This window comes from Rhinatrema bivittatum, chromosome 1 (assembly GCF_901001135.1).
Source record: "Rhinatrema bivittatum chromosome 1, aRhiBiv1.1, whole genome shotgun sequence".
Lineage (NCBI taxonomy): Eukaryota > Metazoa > Chordata > Amphibia > Gymnophiona > Rhinatrematidae > Rhinatrema > Rhinatrema bivittatum.
The window spans coordinates 571,678,624-571,702,607 of record NC_042615.1 but is presented as its reverse complement, the minus strand read 5'-3'; the positions used below and the strand labels follow the sequence as shown (position 1 = coordinate 571,702,607).

Sequence of the window (23,984 nt, the reverse complement as noted above, 5' to 3'; positions counted from 1 at the left end):
TTTCTTGCTCATACCGCCTTCGTCGGGTGATGAAGGACATTGCTGAACGCAAAACAGCCACGTAGCTCCTGTTACTGTACATGTATTCCTCTGAGCCTATAGAACCTGTTTAACCATCCTCATGTTTTATCCTGGGCCATCTTCCCATACATGACAAGTTCGGGCTACAAAGGGGGGTGGAGCCATTAGGGCCCATCCGTCTCAAACCCGTGAAGAAACCATCGGACTGTTTGGGAAATTAGGGCCCCCTGAGAACTCAAATTGCTAATTTTTCTTGTTTCTGTTTCTTTCAGCTCCACAGTTGCGTTGTGAAGGTGTGATACTTTTCATAGAGAATGATAAGTATCAAAGGGGGGAATGAAGGAGTCTGAACGCTTCAACCTGACAAAGGACTTCATGTACCAGAATTCCCTGCTTCATGACGGGTTTACTTACAGTCTGCAATACAGCTGTAATTAGGACATTAAGAAACTCTCTGTCAGCACATTGCACATTTTCATTTTTTTTGGCTTCGCTGTTCTTATTCTCTGATAAGCTTTCACTGCTGTAACCTAGATTAGAACAATGGATGTATTATGTGATGGGCTGTATTACTGCAGACTCGCGAATTCCTTTCCAGAACTGCAAGTCCCAGCAGCCTCTCCTGCAGAACATGGGAGAAGTTTCACGAAAGTTCCAGGGTGTCGAGGGAGGGGGTCAGTAGCCCCTTCAGCCGGAATATGCTTGCTCAGCAATGCTTAGAACGCATGTATAAAAGATAAGAACTGTAAAGTGCATAAAGGTTTGCTCCGAAGGGGGCGTGGCATGCAGTTGTACTAAGCCGTTGTCTTAGCTGCATCTTGCTGGCAATAAAAGTCTATCTTTACGGATCAGTTGTCTGGACCTCCTTACTGACGAAAAAGAGACGGCATAGAGGAACTGGAAGCCCATGGGGCCTGCACAGAAGAGGCAGCAGAATGGGCTTCAGTGCCAATAGCAGCAATCAGCACCTCCGCAATAGCCATACAGCAGCAGTGAAGTGGCAGCAGAGGGATGAGAGAGGCTCTGAGGTTGCTGGCAAAAGAAAGAGAGGGGGTCTCTGCCTTTAGTGTGTGCATGTGTATGAATGGGAGTCTGCCTGGCGGTGTAAGTGTGTGAATGCATGGGTGCCTGCCTGAGGGTGTGTCTGTGTATGAGAATGTATGGGTGTCTTCCTGGGGTTTGTATGTGTGAGAATATGTGCCTGCCTGTTTGTGGTGTATGTGTGTGTGTGAGAATAAATTGGTGCCTGCCTGGGGGTCTGTGTGTGTGAGAATGAATGTGTGCATGCCTGGGGGATGGAGAGGGAGTGGTGTGAAAATGAATGGGAGCCTGCCTGGGGTTCAGTGTGAGAATGACTAGGAGCTTGCCTGTGTGTGTGTGTCTGTGTGAGAACGAGTGGGAGCTGCCTGGGAGTGTGTGTTTGTGTGTATGTGAGGGAGCCAGTGAGAGCATGAGTGTGTATGAGAAAAATCCAGGGGAGTAAGAGTGTGTGTGAGTGGGGGGGGGGGGGGGGGGGGGAAGAGAATGTGTCTTACACCCTGAGAGTGTGTCAGTGTCTGTGTCTGTGAGAGCGAGAGGTTATGGTTGGGTATAAGAGCATGAATGTGTATGTATGTGACAGTGTATGTGTGAGAGAGAATGGACATGTGAGTATGTGTGAGAGAGAGAGGATAACCTCCTAAGCCTCGACAATATCAGGGTGACTGGAAATCAAGAGCTCCCATGTATGGACAGCAGGGGCTTTTTAAATCCTTATTAGTTTTAATTATTGTGTGTTATTTGATATATGTGCTGTTTTGAAATATTTTATTGGTGTTTGGGAAATTGTAAAAAATGTATATGATTTTAATTAATAGAAATTCTATTTATCAGTAGTTTTAAAATATTTTATTAGTATGGTTTTACTATTATAACTGATGCTTTGTTTCTTGATTTTATTTGTTTTATGAGGAATGGTTGTTCTGTTTTTCCATTGCTAATACACAGAGTCTGGCTTCTTGGGGTTTCCATTTCAGTTTTTTCTAATTTGTGCTCCTTTATTTTGTATTCTGTATTTGGTGAAGGTCTGTCTCTGCTCTGTGTGTGTGTGACCATGATGAGAGATTCTGCTAGCATAGGGATCTATAGCAATTGGGTTTGTTTTGTTTCCTCAGTAGGTGGTGTATTGGTATTCTAGGACCCAGTGTAATATTCATCCTTGCTTATTCACAGGTAGGGTTATTGTTGTTTGAGTCCTTGGTGTTATTACTGTTATGATGGGATTGCAGTATAGATTTTGGGTGTCTCTTTTGCGGTGCTTTATGTTAGTTCACAATGTGTCTGGTAGTGGAAGGTGTTTGTGCTGCTGTTACTGTGAGGTGACACCAGAATTTGAAAATATCTTTTAGTATGATGAGCTGTAAGGGAAACATCCAAGCTCCATTGTTGGGGGAATTTCAGTGGATGCACAGAGATACAGAACTGGAGGTGCAGGATTTGTATTGACATTCTGTCCCTTCCTATATATTCCAGACTTCACTCTCATAATCCATATAGAATTAGTTGAATGAGGCTATCAAATAATTTTATAGTAGTTTTACTAGAAGTGTGAAACTGGCCAGCTTTTTAAAATAATGCAGAGGACCCTTTGGACTTTTTTTAACAATACTTTTTTTTATAACCAATTTTAAAGCAGGATCCATGCTATAGAGGTGGGTGTGATGAAGAAATGTCATTTTGGCTCCCCCCCCCACCCAAAACAAATTCTTCTGTCTAGAGATGCCACTGATTTTCTGTGGCACACAAATGCATTGGCCCCTGGGCGCCGGAGACCCTTGGTGCGCCACTGGGTGCGAGCCATATGGGGCTGCAAGTGGTGGCAAAGAGGAGTGGAGATTTGGCGGGCCGCAAGCAGTGCCCAATCTGCTCGCGACCCAGAAAACCCCAGTCAGCGGGCGTGATTGAGAATGAGGTAGGAGTCGGGGCCGAGACCGGGGGCGCAAGGAAGAAGGCTCGCCTAGGGCGCCAAATCCCCTTGCACCGGCCCTGAAGACAAGGACAAGTTGGTTGAGGCTGAAGACACAGGAGCAGCAACTCACATTCTTGATAGAGATGACCCATTGCTGAGGCACCGAGTGAAGCACATCCAGGGTTTAAATACCCCCTGATATCATCAGAAGGCACCGGCCTGCGCTATTCCCACCGCGGGGCCTTTAAATGTTGGTGTGCACCTAGAGGGGTTCTAGTGGTCGGCGTTGGCATCTCAGGCCGCGTGGGTTGGTGGCAGCAAGACTTCAGGGCCGGCCGGTGAGGAGTGAGCCAGCTCGTGGGGGCAGCCTGCGAGCAGGCAAACATAATACATGCATTACAATGTCACGTGTCTTTTTTGCAGATTTCTGGTTGCCGCTTTAGCAGTGCATGTAAATATAATTTGTGTATTATTTTAAGTGATATTTTTACCTCAGAAGCTGTACTTTGAGTGTATTTTTTCATGTAAAATCTATTTATGCTTACATTTTTAATTGTGTGTGGAGAGGGCCATGGGAAGGGCCCAGCTGTATGTATTGCCTAGGAAGCCTAATACCCTTGCAGCAGCCCTGGTCAAGAGTCACACACAGACAGGCCAATGCAGGTAGCTGAGTATTAAAACACCTTGTGCTTGACTTCAGCACACAGTTTTAGTGCTCAGCTTAAAATATGTCTTAACTTCCTGTTATGACCGTCAGCTGCGGCCGACCCAACTCACATCCTGCCATGTCTGGCCCTCCACTCCAGGGAAATTCGCAGCTCTGGCCAGCCATTGTCACTGTACTATTCCTGGCCCTCCTTGCTCCACATGGCGGCTGGGACGCCACCAGCCCATGCTCAGACCCTGGGCCTTCCTAGGCACGCGTGCGCACCATCTGTTCTCCTTCTAAAGGACCACTGGCGGGAATCTCTGGGCCGTCCCCGACTGATGACATCATTATCTTGGGATATTTAAGCACCTCCTTTGGCCTATGCAAACTGACTTGGTAACGAATTCCTTTGCCTAACTGGTGCTTGTTCCTATCTCTCCGGACCCGTGGTTCCTGCCTTGGATCTCTACTTGCTGATCTGGACTCTGGCTTGGGTACCCACTCCTCGGGGGCCTGCTTGCGCTTCCTTCGGAAGACCTGGTCTCCAGGCTTCCCCGCTCCTTGGGGTAGCTCCTGCGCTCCACCAGAGATCCTGCTAACTCGCTTCTCTGCTCCTCAGGGTTGCCTCAGCACCTCCTTTCAGAGATCCCATCTCTGCGCTACCCCACTCCTCGGGGCAGCCTCTACGTCACTTCACCAGAGACTTCGACTCTACACTTCCCCGCTCCTCGGAGCAGTCTCTACGTCATTACACCAGTGGCTTTACTCTACACTCCCTGCTTCTCGGGGCAGCCTACATCACTACATCAGAGACTTGACTCTGCGCTTCCCCACACCTCGGGGCAGCCCCTATGTCATCACACCAGAGACTCTGTTGCCGTGCTGTCCCGCCTCTCGGGACAGTCTCCGCATTACTCCTTCAGAGACCCTGCCTCCGCGCTCCCTGCTCCTCGGGTCCTGCCCAGCGCACCTCTGCCTTGGAGCTTCCTTCTCTGGTACATCGTATCATCAGTCCTGCCTAAGTACTGTGACTCCTTTTAACTGTGCCTCTCCGTCCCGCTCCTCAGGGTGCCTCACAGTATTTCTCAGTGCAGGTACCTGCAATCACTTGGCAGTGATGCAGGACGTCTTTACTGAACTATAGTCGTGTCCCTGCTGCAGCTGACCTCACCTCCTGACGGTGAGGACCTGTGGGGTCTACCCCTCAGGTAGCATCAACTTCCACCTCAGGCCAAGGGTCCATGAAACCCATGAATCCTAACACTCCCAATGCAATAAGCTAATGCTATGCAAATGCATTGGGAGCTAAAAAATGCACCTAAATTTTAAAATGTGCGTTTGGCACAGGCCGAACATACATTTTAACTTGGGGAGGTAAGTATCCTTGACAGGCCATTATTTGGGTAAGTAGCATCAGCCATCCTAACCACTTAGCTGGCTAAATACTGATTTATCAGGCTATCTTGCATGGTTTGCCACTACTGCCAGATAGCTAGTTAAATCAGTACTTATCCAGTTACGTGTCGGCAGCTGTTGGCACTTATCCAGTGTGTTCCTATTTTTTTTCTTTTTAAACCTTTATTCTTTTCAATTTCTTTTTTAGTAGCACTGGAATCTTAACTCCAGCTCTGACCCAGGAGTTGTTTCCAGTGCTAAAAAGGTGCACTGGACAAAAGCAATTGGTAGGGATGTGCATTCGTCCTGGTTCGGGGACCCCAAAACCAGAACTAAATTTTTCTGAAATTTCGGGAAAAATTCGTTTTCGGGTTGGTGCCCGCTAACTCCCATTAGTGCATGCTAAGGTAAAAATGTTAGTGCGCACTAATGGGGAGTTAATGCACACTAACCTGAAATTCGGGTCCCCCCCCCCCCGAATTTCAAAGGCCCGAACTGCAGGAAATATGATATTTCCTGCGGGAACCGAAAGGTTCGGGCTTTGCACACACTAATCAGGAGTACTGTTTAATACCCTCACTTGAATGGGATTTCTATGAGGGAGTGCTAAGCAGTACTCCCATTTAGGGACGCAAAACTCCTTGCTGCATGGGCAAGTTTTACACACAGAAAATGTGTACTCAAGTGCAGGCAAAAATGCACCTTTCAGCATTGGGTCTGAGAAAGTGTATATGGAGAGAAGATAACAGAACCCCAAACCACGCACAGGCAGAAAGAGGAAACCGAGACAACAGGAGAAAGGGAGCTAGCTAGGAAGGAGTGATATATTCCACAAATTGTTCAACATAGTATAACTGTGTTGACGGTCCTATGACAAAGAAAATGCTGTCTCCCATGGTTCGGGGAGCGGCCCCGATTTATACTCTAAACACACTGTCTGAAAAATCTTAATCAGTGGATCGGACAACCCATAGCATCTTTGCATATGCTAAAAACCTCCCCCTTGGCAGCTCTAGCAGTTTCAATTCCGGGAGAGCCACCTAGATAAACATGCAAAAAGTGCAAACAAAAAAACAACCCATGTGCTACCTGATCCCTTTAAATAGAGCACGTCACACCCATGAGAAAAAACAGACGTTATCATGCGCGCGGGAAAGACCTTTGATCTAGTCTTCTAAAATTAGGCGGGGAAATCACCTGCCACGCCCCACTTGCACGCGCGCGTCCCCGCTAGTCAACTAAGCGGCAATGATTCGCCCGTCAAACCGTATCTATGTCCCCGCCCTTGTCTACTCGTTGTCCAATCGCCCCAGAGTCCGCCTTAAAAAAAAAAGTCCTGCTGTAATTTTGACGTTGGCGGGCCGCACTGTGAGCGTTTTGCTCCGCTAGTTCTTCAAATCCTGTCTGGGACATAGACGATCTGGATCTTCCAATAACAGTCGAGGAGCCGCCGATATAGCCCCGCCTTTTCCCCTACACGCGCTAGCCGGGATTTGTGTTTTTCATACATTTTCACATCCTCTTTTCTCTGATTGGTTAGAGAAAGTGTCAATCTTGTAGCGCTCACACTCTGTCAGTCAGTGCGGCGCTGATTCGTTCTTCCCGGGCGCGAAATGTAACGCGGGAAAAAAAGGGAGACGCTTTTTTTTCGCTTTTTCTAGCTCTTGCATTTGGGTACCCGGTTGCAGGATACGAGAATCAGAGACCAGTCAAAGAGAAGTGAGGAGTCTGGCGTTGTCGCCGCTGCCTTAGCAACAGGCAGATCGGTGTGGTCGGTTGGGAATCCCCTGTAGGGATCGGGGACTGCCTCTTTGCAGCTGCAGCGGTTTCTCCCGCTAGCGACCTGAAGAGAGGAATCCACTGAGAAGGCCGCAGACGCTGCCTGCGGTAGCAGGAGAGCAGCTCCCGTCAGTCGTGATCGTGGGTCCTTTTTTTAAAATAATCTTCCAGGGAAGAGAGAGAAACAAGAAAATTATGGCTGAAAACCACCCACCGCCCTTACAGCAGCAACAACAGCAGCAAGTGATCTTTTGCCACGATTCTCCGAAGCGTGTGCTGGTCTCCGTCATCAAGACCACTACCCCAATCAAGCCCCGGCGGCCGGAGCCGCCACTGGCACCCACCAGCCCGGGCTTTAGCGACTTCATGGTGTACCCCTGGCGTTGGGGGGAAAACGCGCACAACGTGACGCTGAGCCCGGGTCCCACGCGCGCCGGGGATACAGCTGCTGCCGCCGCCTTCTCCCCATCAGCCGGTGGCGCCTCTGCCACCACCCCTTCCCCGCAATCCTGTGCGGCCGGAGGCTCGGGGAGCACAGCACCGGGATCCGGCCTGCACGAAGACCCCACCGGGAGCCCGGACAACGCCGCCTATAAGGTGAGGAGAGTAGCGGCCGCGATGTCACAGCTTATCTTGGAATGTGTTGTTATGACATGTTCATATTACGTTTGTGCCTGTCTATAGTTGTGGTACGGTTTCGCCTCGAAGACCGGAGAACTTCCAGTGTTTTTTTGTTTGGTTTTTTTTTTTTATATGGATTTCTCTGGCGGGAAGATTACTTTTTTGTTTTTAATACCCACCCGCTCTTTTACGATGTTGTTCCTCCGCCCTGCTGCTTTGCCGCCCCCCCCCCTTTAGTTTAGTTTTCCCGCAATGAATGGATTTTAAAATGAAATCACTTCCGGCCGTCAGCTGATCGCTGAGGTAGCGGCCGCGCGCCCGCGCGTGTCGAGGAAGGCAGGTGTTACTAAGCGGAGCGGTGGGGAGGCGTGGCTGCGGTGTGCGTCTGCGTAGTGACTAGGCGGGAGCAGAGGGAGGGTGCGCGCGCGCTTGCTTGCTTGATTCTGGAGAATGAGGAGCGTCCGACGCCTTGTGATAACCCTCTATAAAATAAATGAACTGGAGGGTACAAGAAGTCTGGTTTTATTGTATTCTTCCTTTTGTTCTGTACGTTGGTTGTCACTTTGCAATATGGTACTGTACCTCCAATGTCTCTTGAATAACAAAAAAAATAATTTAACTTTAAAGTCGTTTTAAGCGCAGTAGAGAGCATCCCTCGGAGGGAAAAAAGTGGCTTGAGTGCTGGCGATGGGGTAAACATTTGCAGCAGGTTGCATTCCGACCCCTAAATGCCATTCTCGGAAACTGATACTTGGTTGAGTTGGCAAGGTTGTTTATTTCGCTTTGAACATCACCACAACATTTTCATTTTGGTGTATTTTTTAAACTTGTGTGGAAATATTAAACACATTTTGTAAAATAAGCAGCGTGACTCACATATAAGATATTGGTTACTATTCAAATACTTATTTTATTTTAAAAGGCTTATATACCACACTATGGGGCAGATGTAATAACTACCACCTGTTTTGCCGTGGGTCTTATGAGTGCGGGTTTTCGTCACCACATGTGACTGAAGATACTGCTTCTGTGGGATGTAAAAAAAAAAAAATTATGTAATTTTTTTATTACATCAATTTTTTATTACATCCGGACCATCACTCTGGAACTCCATCCCCACTAACCTTTGCCAGGAGCCTTGCCTGCCAACTTTCAGAAAAAGATTGGAAACTTGGCTTTTCAAACAAGCCTTCCCAGAGCACATCTGAATCACAACCACCTATTCAAAGAATGTAGCCACTCCGGTTCTATAAATAATTATTAATTTATGAGTTAACTTTCTACTGTATTTTCTCTTGTCCCAGTTCCAGTACCGATGTTTCAATGTAGCTGCAACTCCTCTGCACTAATTTCAGTTTTGTACTGTTTTGCACACCCTGTTCGAATGTAAACCAGCATGATGTGATTTTTTTCACGAATGCCGGTATATAAAAAAACCTAAATAAAAATAAAATAAATGATATGCACGCAGAAATCCGCGCACATACAGAGGAATGTGCGTACCTAAGCATGCTAAGGGCCTATGTAATAAGCAGCTGTATCCGTGCTCAAAATCCGTGCCGATTAATCTGCACATAAAAGCGAGCAAGTGAACGGGGTCCCCTTTTAAGTGAAAGTATGACCCTGGAAAGTAATTTTAATATTTCAATTAACTGTGCTGCAGAAAACATGAAAAATTATTTTCATGGATGCTAATTCACACTGGCATAGCAGTGAGATAGCACCCAAGCATCCAGAGAGGTGCTCACCTGATATAGGCACTCAGCTAGGAGCGAATATGGACACTTTGGCGTCCAGAAAGGCGCCTAGCAAATGTTGCTGCTCAGGCGATGAGCTAGGCACTTGGTCGCGAATCTATACAATCAGGTGCCCAGAAAAGCGCCTAGCTAAGCTGGCCACTCAGATGCAGAGATAGGTGCTCAGCTAGGTGGTTTTCAGGACGCTCGGGTGCTGATACTTAACTCATGCCCTGACCATGGTGGTAAAAAACCCTGCATTAGTGGGGCTCCCTGCATTGCCCATGATTAGCTAATCGCCTCCTTTGCATGCTATGCTATTAGCATGCATTCTTGCAGGAAAAAGCACAGGTCTGTAAGTGAGTTCATACACGCTTTTTTCCTGCGCACAAAACCCTTATTACATACCCGATTAGGGTTTTGCGCGGAAAACAAGAGTACAAACCCATGGCAGCTTCAGCACATCTTATTACACCGGCCCCTTTATTAAAGAATGCCCAAGGTGGTTTACATATCAAAGTATACATCAAATTAAAATAACATAAAACAAGACAAAAAAAATTTAAGCATTGGAGTAATGAAGTATATATACAATTCAAGGAACCCATAAGGTCTAAGGTTTTGCATGCCGATTAGAGAGAAAACCTTCATTAGAATGCCATTTTAAATAAGGCAGGTTTAGGCTTTTTGTAAAGTTTGTCAGAAATGTTTCATACAGTATCTGGCAAGAAATTCCAGAGGCTATGTCCTGCGCTGGAGAGAACTCCATTTCTGGTAATGTCCAGTCTTGCCAGTTTAGGGGTGGGCATTTCCTGCAGGTTCTTATTTGAAGATTGATATTGATAGTTTATAAATTTGGAGTGCAGTACTTATCCAGATGGAGGAATCGTTATGTAGTAGTTCAGATATCACAAATGTAATCAACAAAGTCCAAAACTAGAAGCTCCATAGTCAATACACAAAACTCTTCACATCTATATTCAAATATTTTCAAATATCTGCTGCTGTGAAAGAGACAAAAGGCATATTTCTTGCCTGCAAAGCTATTAGGCATATTGTTTTACCTGAGAAACACCAGTTAATGTTTGCTGTGTTTTCATATAATTAGTCTCTATTAGTTTCTTTTTAAAACATTTTTGTGCAAAAACTGTAACAAGATTCTAGACAACTTTAGTATCACTGGTAAAGACAGCTTCTCAGGTAAAAACAAAAAACAACTTATGATGGTTTCTTTCACAGTAGCAGATATCTGAATATACAGTAGCTTGCAAAAGTATTTGATGTCACCCCCCCTAAAAGTCAGCAGATTTATGTAAATTACACACAGATTGTTCCAGACAGTATATTTATCACAAGTAAGCTCAAAGTAAATTTTAAAAGTCACAATTCATTATTTCTATGCATTTTTTGTGAAATAAAATTAAAAACAGAAAAAATGCTGCTTGCATAAGTATTCAACCCTGTGCTGCGGAAGCTCCAAGTTTACACAAATGAAAGATATTGCTCTAACAGTTTATAATTGGCCTCAACTTGTGAATCATTTAAAATAGGTCAGCTTTTCTGAATAAAAGACGCCCCCTTAATTCCAGTACCATTGGTCAGACTACTAATTTGAAGGAAAGCTGTGAAATTGAAGACCAAAGAGCATTCTAAGCAAATTAAAGATAAAGTTATAGACCTGCACAAGATAGGAAAAGGCTACAAAAGAATATTCAAGTGCTTGGATATCCCAGTGAGCACTGTTGGATCAATTGTGAGGAAATGAAAGCTGCATACCACCCAGACACTGCCTAGAGAAGGCCATCCCTCAAAACTCAGGGTCAGAGCAAGAAGGAGACTTGTGAGGGAAGCCACAGAGAGGCCAGCAATCACTTTGAAGGAGCTACAGAATTCAATGTTTGAGACTGGAGAGGAGGTATATCAGTCAACCATATCAAAAGCTCTGTGTACAACTGGCCTGCATGGGAGAGTGGATAGAAAGAAGCCATTACTGAAGAAAAACCACATCAAAGCATGTCTGGGAGTTAGCCAGAAAGCATCAGAGTGACCCTGCTAAAATCTGGGATAAAGTTTTGTGGTCAGATGAAACAAAAGTGGAGCTTTTTGGCCGAAATTCAAAATGCTATGTGTGGTCCAACCCCAACATTGCCCATTTCTCAACAATATCATGTTGGGGAGGGGGTGGCAGCATCATGTGGGGATGCTTTTCCTCAGCAGGAACTAGGTATCTTAAAATTGAAGTACAGATGGATGGTGCAATATACAGGGAGATACTGCAAGACAACCTACTTTGGTTTGCTAAAAGACAAAAACGGAGAAAGTTCACTTTTCAGCAGGACATTGATCCAATGCATAAGGCCAGAGCAACACGGGAGTGGCTGAACAACAAAAAGGTAAATGTTCGACAATGGCCCAAGTCAAAGTCCAGATCTCAGTCCAATCAAGAATCTGTGGCACTATTTGAAAATTGCAGTCCATAAGCTTCATTCAACCAACCTGGAGCAAATCTGTTAGGAAGAATGGGCAAAAATCACTCCCAAACAATGTGCAAAGCTGGTAGAAATTTACTCCAACAAACGTAAAGCTATTTATTGCAGCAAAAGGTGGTTCTACCAAGTACTAGTCTGAAGGGGTTAAATACTTAAGCAGGCAGCATTTTTCAGAGTTTAATTTTATTTTTTCAAAAAATGCAGAAAAATAATTGTGGCTTTGAACATCTGGAACAATCTGTGTAAGTGTCATTTGTAATCTACATATCTGAATTTTAGGGACGATTGAATACCGTTACAGCTCCTACAGAATGCTGCCGCCCGCATTCTCACAAATACTCACCGTCACGACCACATCACCCCAGTCCTTAAATCCCTACACTGGCTCCCAGTATCCTCCAGGATAATCTATAAATCCCTCACACTCATACACAAAGCCATTCACAACCAAAACATGCACTGGTTCCCTGAACATCTCCACTTCCACAGCACAACCAGACCAACTAGAAAACAGCACCAAGCCAAACTCCTGACACCCTCCCCCAAAGTCATCAAACATGCCACGATCAGAGAAAGATCATTCATTATAGCAGGCACGTCCCACTGGAACAAAATGCCACCCCACCTACGCCAGGAACCTTGCCATAAAAAATTCAAACAGAATCTCAAAACCTGGCTCTTCAAACTAGCATACCCCGACTAACCATCCACGCCCTAAGTTACATACCCGACCCTCACGCCCCCCCCCCTCTACGGACACCCCTCTAATGAACCTTACAACCTTGACCCCCCATCAACCCCAACCACCTCAACCCCACCCCCTCCCACTTCCCTATTCCCCATCCTCCCCCTACCCCCCCATATCCGCCTACTTACCTGCCACCTTGTGAATAATTAGAGAACCTATTTTCCTTCAACCTCCTTAAGAGTCACCTCTCCTTACCCGCCCTCTTCCCTATCACCTTGTGAATAGTTAAAGAACCTTTTCTCCTCTACTCAAGAGTCTTCATCTGAATAATGAACAGAAATTCAACTTGTGAATAGTTAAAGAACCTTTTTTTTTTTTTTTTTCTAATGTTTATCCTTATCTATTCTAAATTTTTGTAAAGCCTGTTGCTACGTTACGTTACACTGTGAACCAAGGTGATGTTTTTAACGTGCCCCGGTATATAAAAAATTCTTAAATAAATAAATAAATATTTTTGCAAGCCACTTTATATGAGAAGAGAAGTGTGTGTAGTTTAATATAAAGTTCTGAAGTTGATATTTAAATCCGGAATGTCACAGGGAGCCAGTGTAGGGAAATTTAAGCTAGTAATCTTCAGTGAAATACAATTTAAAATAAATCCGTAGAAGGAGTTAGAGCAAAACATTTGGAAGGAGGGACATTCAGAGTAAATACTACTTTACTGAGAAGGTGTTGAATGGATAGCATTGTCTGCTAGCTGCTGGGGGAGGTACCTGGCCTTAACTATGACAGAATTCAAACTCGAGACATCCAGAGGGTAATGGCAGTCCTCCAGGCCGATGCAATAATCTGCGTGCTAACAAATTGTGCGCAGAAAACCAGTGCACAATGTTAACACTTAAATTCAATTTTTTAATGCCTGATGCAGTAAGTTAATGTTAAGCAAATGCATTGGGAGTTAAAACGAAAAGCACATCGAATGTAAAATGTTTGTCACAGGCTGAACACACACTTTTAACTCGGGAAGCGGGTAGGGGCGTTCCAGGCCAAAGCAGTCCTGTTAGCTGCTGCTGCCACTGTTTATCCAGGTAAGTATAATTTTATCCTTTTAAGTGGCAGGGGCCACCACTTAGACAGATAAGTCCATATTTATCTGGCTAAGTGGCGGAGGTAAGCCTGATAAGTTGAGACTTCATTTTTTTTTATTTTTATTTTTTTTCCATTTTAGATGGTTTTAAATGCCAGCATAGTAGCACTGGAAACTTAAACTCCTGAGTCAGAGATGGAGTTGTTTCCAGTGCTAAGACTGCATTTGGTCAGCACATGTCTCTGCATTAGGCAGTACTGCTTAATGCCCTCATTTGCTTGGGATTTCATGCAAGGGCACTAAACAGTACTTCCATTTTAGAATGCACATTTTGTGGGCATAAACTCTGAGTGGAGGAGTAGCCTAGTGGTTAGAGCAGTGAGCCACGAACCAGGAGACCAGGCTTCAAGTCCTGCTGTCACTCCTTGTGACTTTGGGCAAGTCACTTTACCCTCCATTACCTCAGGTACAAACTTACAGGCTGTTGGGAATGAGAGAGTAAGGTACTCTGACACACTATTTATGACATCATTTATTAATGTGACATCATGGTAATATACGTTATTTACAGAAAGTTATTTACATACCACATGATTGCATATGCCATCCAGCACCCTTCATGTCATCAGCCTTGTATCGAGGAGTCGTCAGGTCAGCAAAGGCGAGAAGGGGGTTTTCAGTGTCCAGCACTCTATACATCTATAGAGGCAATATCTCCTACTCCCGCCGGACGCTGGAAAGTCCTGCTCTTTTATACTGTGCCGTAAACAAGTGTGCGTGCGAGAGAGAAATGATTGATCACTATCCCCCCATGTTATGTGTCAACAGTTGCTACTGCCCACTCGGACTCATCCTGTCTCTGGCATGTAGGCGATTGATCAGACCGCCTTATTCCTGACAGGGAGCCAGAAAGCTGAGCTGCACAACCTGTTTAACAAGAACATGTTTATCCTACACAGGCCTGTGCGCGCGATTCTGTATTTAAATTAGGTGGTGCGGTAGAAATGGGCAAAAGGAGGCGCTAGGGACACTAGCGCGTCCCTAGTGCCTCCTTTTGACCCGGAGCGGCGGCTGTCAGCGGGTTTGACAGCCGATACTCAATTTTTCTGGCGTTGGTTCTCGAGCCCGCTGACAGCCACGGGTTCAGAAACTGGACGCCGGCAAAATTGAGAGTCCGGTTTTCGGCCCGACAGCCGCCGGCCCATTTAAAATTTTTTTTTTTCATTTTTTTTACTCGTCGGGACCTCCGACTTAATATCGCCATGATATTAAGTCAGAGGGTGCACAGAAAAGCAGTTTTTACTGCTTTTCTGTGCACTTTCCCGGTGCCGGCAGAAACTAGCACCTACCTTTTGGGATGGTGCTAATTTCTTAAAGTAAAATGTGCGGCTTGGCTGCACATTTTACTTTCTGTATCCCGCGAGCATACCTAATAGCGCCCTCAACATGCATTTGCATGTTGAGGGCGCTATTAGGTGCCGCGGGTTGGACGTGCGTTTTCCGCCCCTTACTGTACTGTATCGGCCTGTTAGATTGTAAGCCCTCTGGGGTTAGGGAAATACCTACAGTACCTGAATGTAATCCACTTTGAAGTGCTGAAAAAAGTGCGAAAAGCAGAATATAAATATAAATAAAATAAAACTCCTTGCTGCATTTGCAGTAAGGTTTAAGGCCCACAAAATATGTGCTTTACTGCTGATAAAATGAATGCACCTCTTTGCATCTGCCTGTGAGTGAGTAGGCAGAGTTGTTTGGGTTCATCAGAGGACCTTTCAGCCAATAATTTGTTTTTGTTATGTTAATGTACATACTAAGGGTTTAAGCAAGGCCAATAAAACTTTTATCCTTCATGAATGTGCCCTCAAAACAAAGGTTAAAGCATGCGCAGTATATAGTGCGGGAGCCAACTATGCTTTCTTCTCATTCCTTGATTATCTGGAATAGATAAGTTTCACTAATTTTGTGGTACTTATTTTTTTTTTAAACATTCAGTTGACAGCTTGTAATTTTACTGAAAACTTTATAAGGTCATATTTACAAGTATTGGAGTCCCCCATTAGGGTTGAAAGATATTTAAAAATGGTTGGGTACCAGTCAGGAGAAAACATTTTTTCTTTTCTTCTTTTTGTTTTCAACTGGAGACTTGCTCTTTTTTTCTATGTCATGAACAATATCCATCACACAACAAAACCCACACACACCAACTGGTGTACTCTAGTACACACCAATGTCAACAACCAAAAATGAACAGTGTACTAGTTAGAAAATTAATGTAACACCCAAAACGCCAAACACATTTTTGTAAGACCCTCTATTCACGGGTAGACATATCATGTGTACAACTCGTTTCTCATGGAATGTCTACCCGTGAATAGAGGGTCTTACAAAATTTGTTTGGCGTTTTGGGTGTTACATTAATTTTCTAACTAGTACACTGTTCATTTTTGGTTATGAACAATATCCAAGCACTTGAAATACAGGGTATTTGGGAAAAGAAGGAAACATTGTGAGTTGGCACATCTACACTGGTGTAGTCTACAGATCTCTGACTTAAAATGAGGAACTGGATTTATATCTGGCTGAAGACATCTGAAAGGTGAGAAGTAAAGGTGAGATGTTGCTTGTCAGTGATTTTAATCTGCTGAATGTGGATTGGAGTATCCCTTCTGCAGAATCTGCAAGAAGTAGAGACATTGTGAATGCTTTTCAAGGGACTCTGCTTAGACAAATGGTGATGGAATCCACAAGGGAGAAGTAATACTGGACCTGGTATTTGCAAACTGAGACCGTATCTCTAATGTCTAGGTAGGTGCCCACCTGCGCACCAAAGATCCTCAGATGGTATGAACTGGTATAACACACATGGAGAGAAGGCACATGAAGATCAAGGTCTTAGATTTAAAAAATATGGACTTTGGTAAAACGGGAATGTATCTTGAAAAGGAATTAGACGGCTGGGAGAAGATGGGGGAAGTGGAACAACAGTGGACTAAACTGAAAAGAACTATAACAGTAATAAATCTTTATGTAAGAAAAGTAAATAAAAGGAAAAAGAAAGTTGATGCGATTCTCCAAGAAGGTGGCTGAAAAAAATAAAGGCTAAAGGATCAGCAAGCAAAAAGTACAAAGAAACTCAAAAAGAGGAACACAGGGAAGAATAACTGGAGAAGCTGAAAGAGATGGAGAGAAATCCAGGATAGCAAAATCTCAACTGTTAGAGAGGATCACCACTGAGTTAAAGTGAGGTGTCAACACTTTTTAGATATATCAAAAAGGAGAAAGGCCAGTGGTGGTACTGTAAGACTGAAAGGAGATAAGGAACAGTATGTGGAGAAAGATGAAGCAATATAAAAAAATTAACTATTTCAGCTTTCTTCATTAAAGGAGACCTTGGAGAAGGACTGTTGTTGGTTGGCAAGAATACTGATGGGGATGAACTAGATACCTGTTTACAGAGGGAAAGTGTGTAGGTGGAACTAGACTTTGGGGTGACAGTGTCTGGTGATCTGAAGACAGCAAAGCAATGTGACAAGATGGTGGCTAAGGCCAGAGGGATGCTGGGCTGCACAGAGAGAGAGGTATAACCAGCAGGATAAAGGAGGTAATAATGCTCTTGTACAGATCTTTGAGTCTGAACCTGGAGTACTGTGCTCGGGTCTGGAGTCTGTATCTCAAAAAGGATAGAAATGGGGTGGAAGTGGTCCAGAGAAAAGTGGGGTCTGCATCAAAAGCCATACAAGATGAGACTGAAGGACCTGAATATGTATACCCTGGAGAAGAGAGACAGAGGAGAGATGGTACAAACTTTTAAATACATACATTATATTAATGATGCATATAAATCAAACCTTTTCCACTGGAAAGAGAGCTGGGGGAAAATGCCTAAACAACACTGGGAAATATTTTTTCATGGAAAGTGTGGTGGATGTGTGAAATGATCAAACAGAAGACAAGAACAGTAATGGAATTCAAAAGCGTGTGGGATAAACACCGTGGATAATTGGTGGCTAAAAGATGGACATGAAGAAAAGGGAAAACTTTTTGTTCCCCCAAGGACAAGCAGGATGGCAGTCCTCATACAAACCTGGATTTGTCAATAGGCACACTAGGCCGGTGCCTAAGACAGCAGAAATCTGGGGGATAGCGGGCTATCTGAAGGTTTGCTGCCTTTCAGCTGTGCTGAATCTCACTTGGCAGAGAACAGCCCTTTGTTTCCTCATCTAGCCTCTCCCCTCCAGGCAGTATGCAGGGAACAGGAGAACTTGTAACAGACAGAACAAAGGGGAATCCCTTTGGGGAGATTAGGAGGGTCTGAGTAGAGATCATTTGGAGGGTGGGAAGAAAGGCTGGAGGATGAGGAGGATCAGCTGGGGGGCATACATCTGTGTGTGAGAGAGAGAGAGAAACAAGGGTAGGGGGCAGTGTTCGTATGTGTGAGACAGAGTATATAATTTCCAAGTGTGTGGGGGTATGTGTTGCGTTCGTGCCTCTTCTCACCCCTCGCTCCACCCTCTCTACCTTGGGAGCGACTCCTTTCGGCTCTGACGGACAGTTGCAGCCGCGGCTTCTCCCTGCCTCTTGGTCCCGGTGTCCCCGGGCTGGCATGTCGCTATGGATCTGCCATGTTCCTGATGACATAAGGACACGCACGCTTTCCAGACTTGTACCAGCAAGGGCGCGAACCTCAGGGGCATCCCCCCGTAGTGACGTCATCCATCTTCACTTTAAAAGGTCTTTGTTTGCTAACCTCTAACAAGTTAGCAAGGAACTCCAACAGGACTTGCTTCGGCAGTCCACGATACTTGCAACAACGATCCGAGTCAGCGAGGGGAATCCTTCTCCACTGCTCGGCCTTTTCAAACTTACCAGGAATACCCGGTCCACGGGGGCTCCGCTCTCTCGTCTTGATTTCAGATTGCCAAGACGGGATCCGGTACTCGCTCCTCGAGGGCCTACATCCCTGAATACTCGCAAGACTCCTCATTGCCTGGAAGCGATCGCAGACGTGAACACAGTGAGTTCTATTGTAGATAGGAATCGGTACTCGCTCCACGAGGGCCTACATTCCTATAGCTCTGAAGACTCCCTTTCATCCAAGACATTATCGCAGGTACGGAGATCGAGAGTTATATTGGCAAGATTGCAGATAGGAACTGGTACTTGCTCCACAAGGGCCCATGTTCCTAGAATCCTTTACAGAAACTCTTATACTCTAGAAGCCATTTCATATACAGCTATTGTGAGTTCTTATTACAGACTGGCTATAGGAACCAGTGCTCGCCTACGGCTCCTGTTCCTGAATATTCTGAAGACTCTCTGTGGCATAGAGACCATTGCAGACATCTACTGTTGTGAGTGTACCATCTTGTATCCAGTATACCCTGTCTACTCACAACTTCTAGTCTCTCTCTCTATAGCTCATCGACCCAGAGATTATATTCCAGTATCAGAAGGACTTCAGCCCTGCCGGACACATCGACTCACTATTGCCACCAGCCTAATAAAGAACTATTTGTGTTTATTTCATATTCTAGCCTAGCCGGTGGTTCCTCTCAGGATCTCCTCCTGGGGGCGCTGTCATCTGCCATCGGCCAAGGGATTCACCATTTCCTTCAAGTGGTCATTCCTTACACTACTATCATTCTGTGGGAGCCAACCACTACCAACCATTAACACCGCTTACATAAGTATTATATAGATAGCTACCTTCTCTTTCTATGGGACTTGCCAGCAGCCTATATATAACAGATTGCTAACTCCTTAGCAAGATCCATGACAGTATGTCATGTTAGAGAGGGGATGCAAGGAAGAGCAGGACCAGAACATGGTAGGAATACCACCCTGCTCTCCCCACCCAGTGCAATTAAAATCTTCCCTCCTTTGATCTTGGATTCTATCCACCAGATCCTGGAACCTCTTTTCCTTCCTTCCTACCTCTCCCTTCTGCACAGATCCTGGAATCTACTTCCTTTTCTTCTTCCACATCCCGGATTCCTAATTTTCCCCACAAGTGGGTAATGCAATCTACCAGCAGATGGAGACAGTAAAAGCTGACATCATGGATATATAGCCCTGCCACTGTCATCAGCCCGCCAGTGTTCTCCATCTCCAGCAGATGGTGGACATGCATTTCCCTACTGGGGATTGCCTCTTTAAAAAAAAACAAAAAAAACGAGATGACTGGGTGGCACCTCTTGCCTCCTGAGGTGATGCCTTTGGGTCCTTCTTTCAGTTGAGAGCCTTCAATCCGGTAGCATTTTTCTGGTGTGGATCTTACCAGATCCGTCTTCTCGGCCTTGGTGTTCGGCGTTCCAACTCACGATTCTGTGGAGTTAGTAAGGTGTGGATGCAGCACAGAATTGGTATGTTGTACAGTCCTTTTGGGCTAGGCCCTGCTTCCAGGCTTCTTTTCTCGGGTTGCATGGTAGGTCTCTGTGGTTCCTTCATGCCTTTTTGTGTGTGTGATATCAGCGTGCACATGTGCACCTTCTGTTGTGCACGTACTTAAGCGGGCCTGTTGGTGTGCAAGCTTGAAGAACGGCATGCACAGTTAAGTGCGTAGCTGAGTGCTTATTGTGTGCTTAGCTGTGCATGTATCTAAATCATGTACCTGGCTGAGTAGCCATGGCGCTGGCATCAAAGAAGTCTATGCGCTTAGCTATTTGTTTTGCATGCCATATAAAGGCAATACATCCAGAGCTTTGTGTGAGCCTGTGTTAGCACTGCCTGGATGGTAGAGGTGATTTGCCCCCTACTGATTTTGCCAACGCTTGTCCAACCCTTCGGTCTGAGGGGAGTGGGGCTGGAGGTGATAAGTATGTCCCTTTCTTTGGTTGAGTTAAATAAAGATCTAACTTGGACATTCCTTGGTGTCTAATCCACAGTATTGCCTAAACGGCTTTCTTAGACAACCTACCCTCCTGTTTTATTGGTCCTTTCTTTGGTTGACCCACTGACAGATATGTCTTCGACAGAGTCTCACTCACAGGATGTCAGGCTTGGACATATGGAGCCTGGTATGGACCCATCCTTCTTTTCCTGGGTGGAATCTTTCCAGGGACTACAGACCTTTCTGCAGAGATGGTAATGCTTTCTAAATCATGATCATATGCTCGGAGTCCCCCTTTGTCCGCCACCATGTGCAAACGCTGTGGTGCAACAATCTCTGGCGATGTTCATGTGGATATGGATCAAGATGATACTGATGATGATTTGGGTTGCTCCCCTCTTAAGGAAAAGGAAATTCCCTGGATTTACAGCCACATAGTACTTTTCTCCGTTTCTTTCATAGGGATGAGTTGCCAGGTTTGATTTCTCAGACTCTGAAGACGCTTGGGATGGCTGGGAGTGACTCTTCAGGTGTTCAGAAGAACCACCCAGTATTGGTCACCCTACACAAGGTTTCATATTTTTCACCTCCTGGATGTGATTCAATAATTAATTGGCCTTAAATGGAGTGTACCAGGAGCAAACTTTAAAGGTGGATTCACAGGCAAGAGATCAGTTGCAGTTCCCAAAGGTGGATGCATTGGTGTGTTTAGTCATTAAGTGAAGCAGCATTCCTGTGGAAGAGGGGCAGCTCTAAAGGATACTTGGGATAGAAGGATTGAAGCTATCCTTAAGCAAGCCTTTGAGGCCATGACAATGAACTTGCAAATTGCTTCTTGTTGTTCCCTGGTGGCTCAAGCTACTCTGCGTCTCTCTCAGGAGTCTGGGGGAACTGTTTCAGATGGAAGAGCAGTAATAGAACTGGGGGCAGCCTTCTTAACTGATGCGGACTGTGACCTTGTTCGTGCTGCCGCCAGAGGGGTTGCTTCCATAATAGCAGCTAGACATCAGCTGTGGCTGTGCAATTGGGCGGCAGACACTATTTCTAAGTCTAGTCTCACCAAACGGCTCTTCAAGGGTTCTCTTTGTTTGGCAGTGATTTGGAGAAGAAGGCAAATAGATGGGGAGAAGCATAGGTCCTTCTTTTGCAGGAGGATAAGAAGCCAGCTTCATGGCCTTTTTGGGCAAGGGGTTGCTCTCAAGATTTCAGGTGGTTTCGTCCTTATAGGGGAGCTTCCTCTCAAAGACCCCGTCCCTTCGGTAGATCTCAGTCCTTTCGTCCCAGAAGGCCTCGGAAGAGTGTGGGCTCCGGGAGTGGAGCCACTCTATCTTCCCAATGAAATTTTGTGGACTCACCTGCTGGTACAGGAGAGAGATTCTGAAGTGATTCGGGATGGCTATCCTCTAGAATTTCTTCGCATTCCTCTGTATGCCTTTATGATCTCTCTGTGCAACTCCCCTCAGAAGAGGGTAGCAGTGGAAACTACTCTGAGAAGACTTTTGGACCTGAAAGCGGTAATGCCTGTTCCTGAATCGCACCAAAAGACTGGCCAATATTCCATCTATTTTGTCGTAACCAAGAAAGAGGGGTCCTTTCGACCCGTCTTGGATCTCAACGGAGTCAATAGTTATTTTTCTGAATGAAGACTACACTCCATAATAATGGCAGTACAATCAGAGGAATAACTCGCGTCTCTGGATTTGATGGAGGCATAACTGCATATTCCCATTCGCCAGGAATATTGACAGTTCCTAAGATTTGCCATTCTGTGATGTCATTACCAGTTTCAGGTTTTGCCTTTCGGGCTGGCCACGGTCATGGTGGTAGTAGTGGCAACCTTGCGCAAGGATGGCATCCTAGTTCACCCATGTCTGGATAACTGGTTGATTTGGGCCAAGAGTGAGTGGCAGAAAGTCACTGGGCCTTTCATAAGGTGGTCTCTTTATTGCAGGACCTAGGCTGGGTGGTGAACTTGGCCAAGTGCAGTTTACAGCCTTCTTAGATGCTGAAGTATCTCGGCGTTCACTTTAATACGAAGCAGGTCAGAGTGTTTCTGCCAGAGAATCAAATTCAAAAGTTGATTGTTCAAGTTCAAACTCTGAGAAGAACTGCTCACCTGACAGTGTGGTCTTATCTTCAGGTCCTAGGTTTGATGGCAGTCACATTGGAGGTTGTTCCCTGGGCGAGGGCGCATATGTGATCTTTTCAATGCACATTGCTTTCCCTCTGGACTAAACAGTGATGCTTCTCATATCATTGGAGGTAAGCGTCCAATTACAGTAGTGGTTGCAGGTGAGTCAACTCAGGAAGGATGTTTCCTTGGAGACACTGGATCGGTTAGTGTTCATGAGGGATGTCTGCCTCCTGGGTTGGGGGTTCACTGTCAGGAGTTGATGGTGCAAGGTTGCTGGAATGCCGAGGAACGGCAGTGGAGCATCAACCGATTGGAAGCATGGGCGGTACGGCTGGTATGTTTTCCATTCACTGAATGTCTAGAGGCTCAGGTGGTCCGGATAATGTCACAAATGCGACAAGTGGCTTACATCAATCATCAGGGTGGAGCCAGAAGTCAACATGTTTCAGAGGAAATAGATGCAGTCATGATATGGACAGAGGAACATCTAGACACATCCGACTCCCACATTGCTGGAAAGTACAATGTACGAGCCAACTTTCTCAGCAGGAAGAATTTGGACCCAGGAGAATGGGAGTTAGTGGATGATGTATTTCAGCTCATAGGGGCGCGCTGGGGCTGCCTGACCTAGACTTGCTAGCAACTTCTGACAACGTGAAAGTTTCGTGGTTTTTCAGTCTCAGATGAGATCCAAATGCGCTGGGCATCGATGCTCTTGTTCAGGTGTGGCCTCATGGCAGTCTGCTGTATGACTTCCCACCCTGGTCTCTGCTAGAATGGATCGATCAGAAGGTGGTGAGTGAGGTTGGCACTGTACATTTGGTGGTTCTGGAATGGTGCTGATCTGCAGAGATTGCTAGTGGGTAGTCCTCTCAGACTGCTTCCTCGGAAGGATCTGTTGCAGCAGGGACCCATTCTTCATGAAAATCTGGGTTGATTTTTGTTTTACTGTTTGGCCCTTGAGAGGGCTAGGCTGTTGAAGCATGGTTATTCACTTGTTGTGATTTCTACTTTACTTCAGGCCAGGACATTTTGTATTTCTCTGGCCTATGTGAGAGTTTGGAGAATTTTCGAGGTCTGGTGTACAGAGTGAGGTTCTCAGCCTCTCAAAGTGGATATTCCGTTGATTTGGGTATTTTTACAGGGATAATTGCATAAAGGTTTGGCACTTAACACCTTGAAGGTTCAAGTGACAGCCCTCGCTTGTTATACGGAGCAAGTCAATGGTGGGCCCTTGTCTTCCTATCCAACGTGTCCCAGTTTTTCAAGGGAGTTTAAGCATCTTGGTCCTCCCTTGTAAATGCTGGTGCCTCTGTGGGACCTTAATATGCTCCTGAATTTCTTGGTGGGTCTGACTTTTCAGCCACTACATAGAAACCTAGAAATGACATCTGAAAAGGACCAAATGGTCTATCCAGTTTGTCCCTTATGATAGTATCTGTTGTGCCATGAAGGTTACCCCCATGCTTATTGGTTTCCTAGACCATAAAAGTTTGGGCTCTTGTTGGTTGCTTTTAGAATCCATTCCCCTTTTCTCCTTGCCATTTAAGCAGAGAGCCATGATGGAGATGTATCTAAAGTATGAAGGCTTATTGGTTAAGCGTAGAAA

At 45.4% G+C, this 23,984-nt stretch overlaps 1 protein-coding gene across 1 annotated transcript in view; it reads left to right on the top strand.

The window, feature by feature from the left end:
- Positions 1 to 6,525: 6,525 nt before the first annotated feature.
- ZNF367 (zinc finger protein 367) overlaps positions 6,526 to 23,984 on the top strand; it is a 66,323-nt gene continuing 48,864 nt past the window's right edge. The window contains exon 1 of the mRNA XM_029617755.1: positions 6,526 to 7,388. Within this exon, the coding sequence (XP_029473615.1) occupies positions 6,987 to 7,388 (402 nt within the window). The 5' untranslated portion in view covers positions 6,526 to 6,986. The remainder of the gene's footprint in view (positions 7,389 to 23,984) is intronic.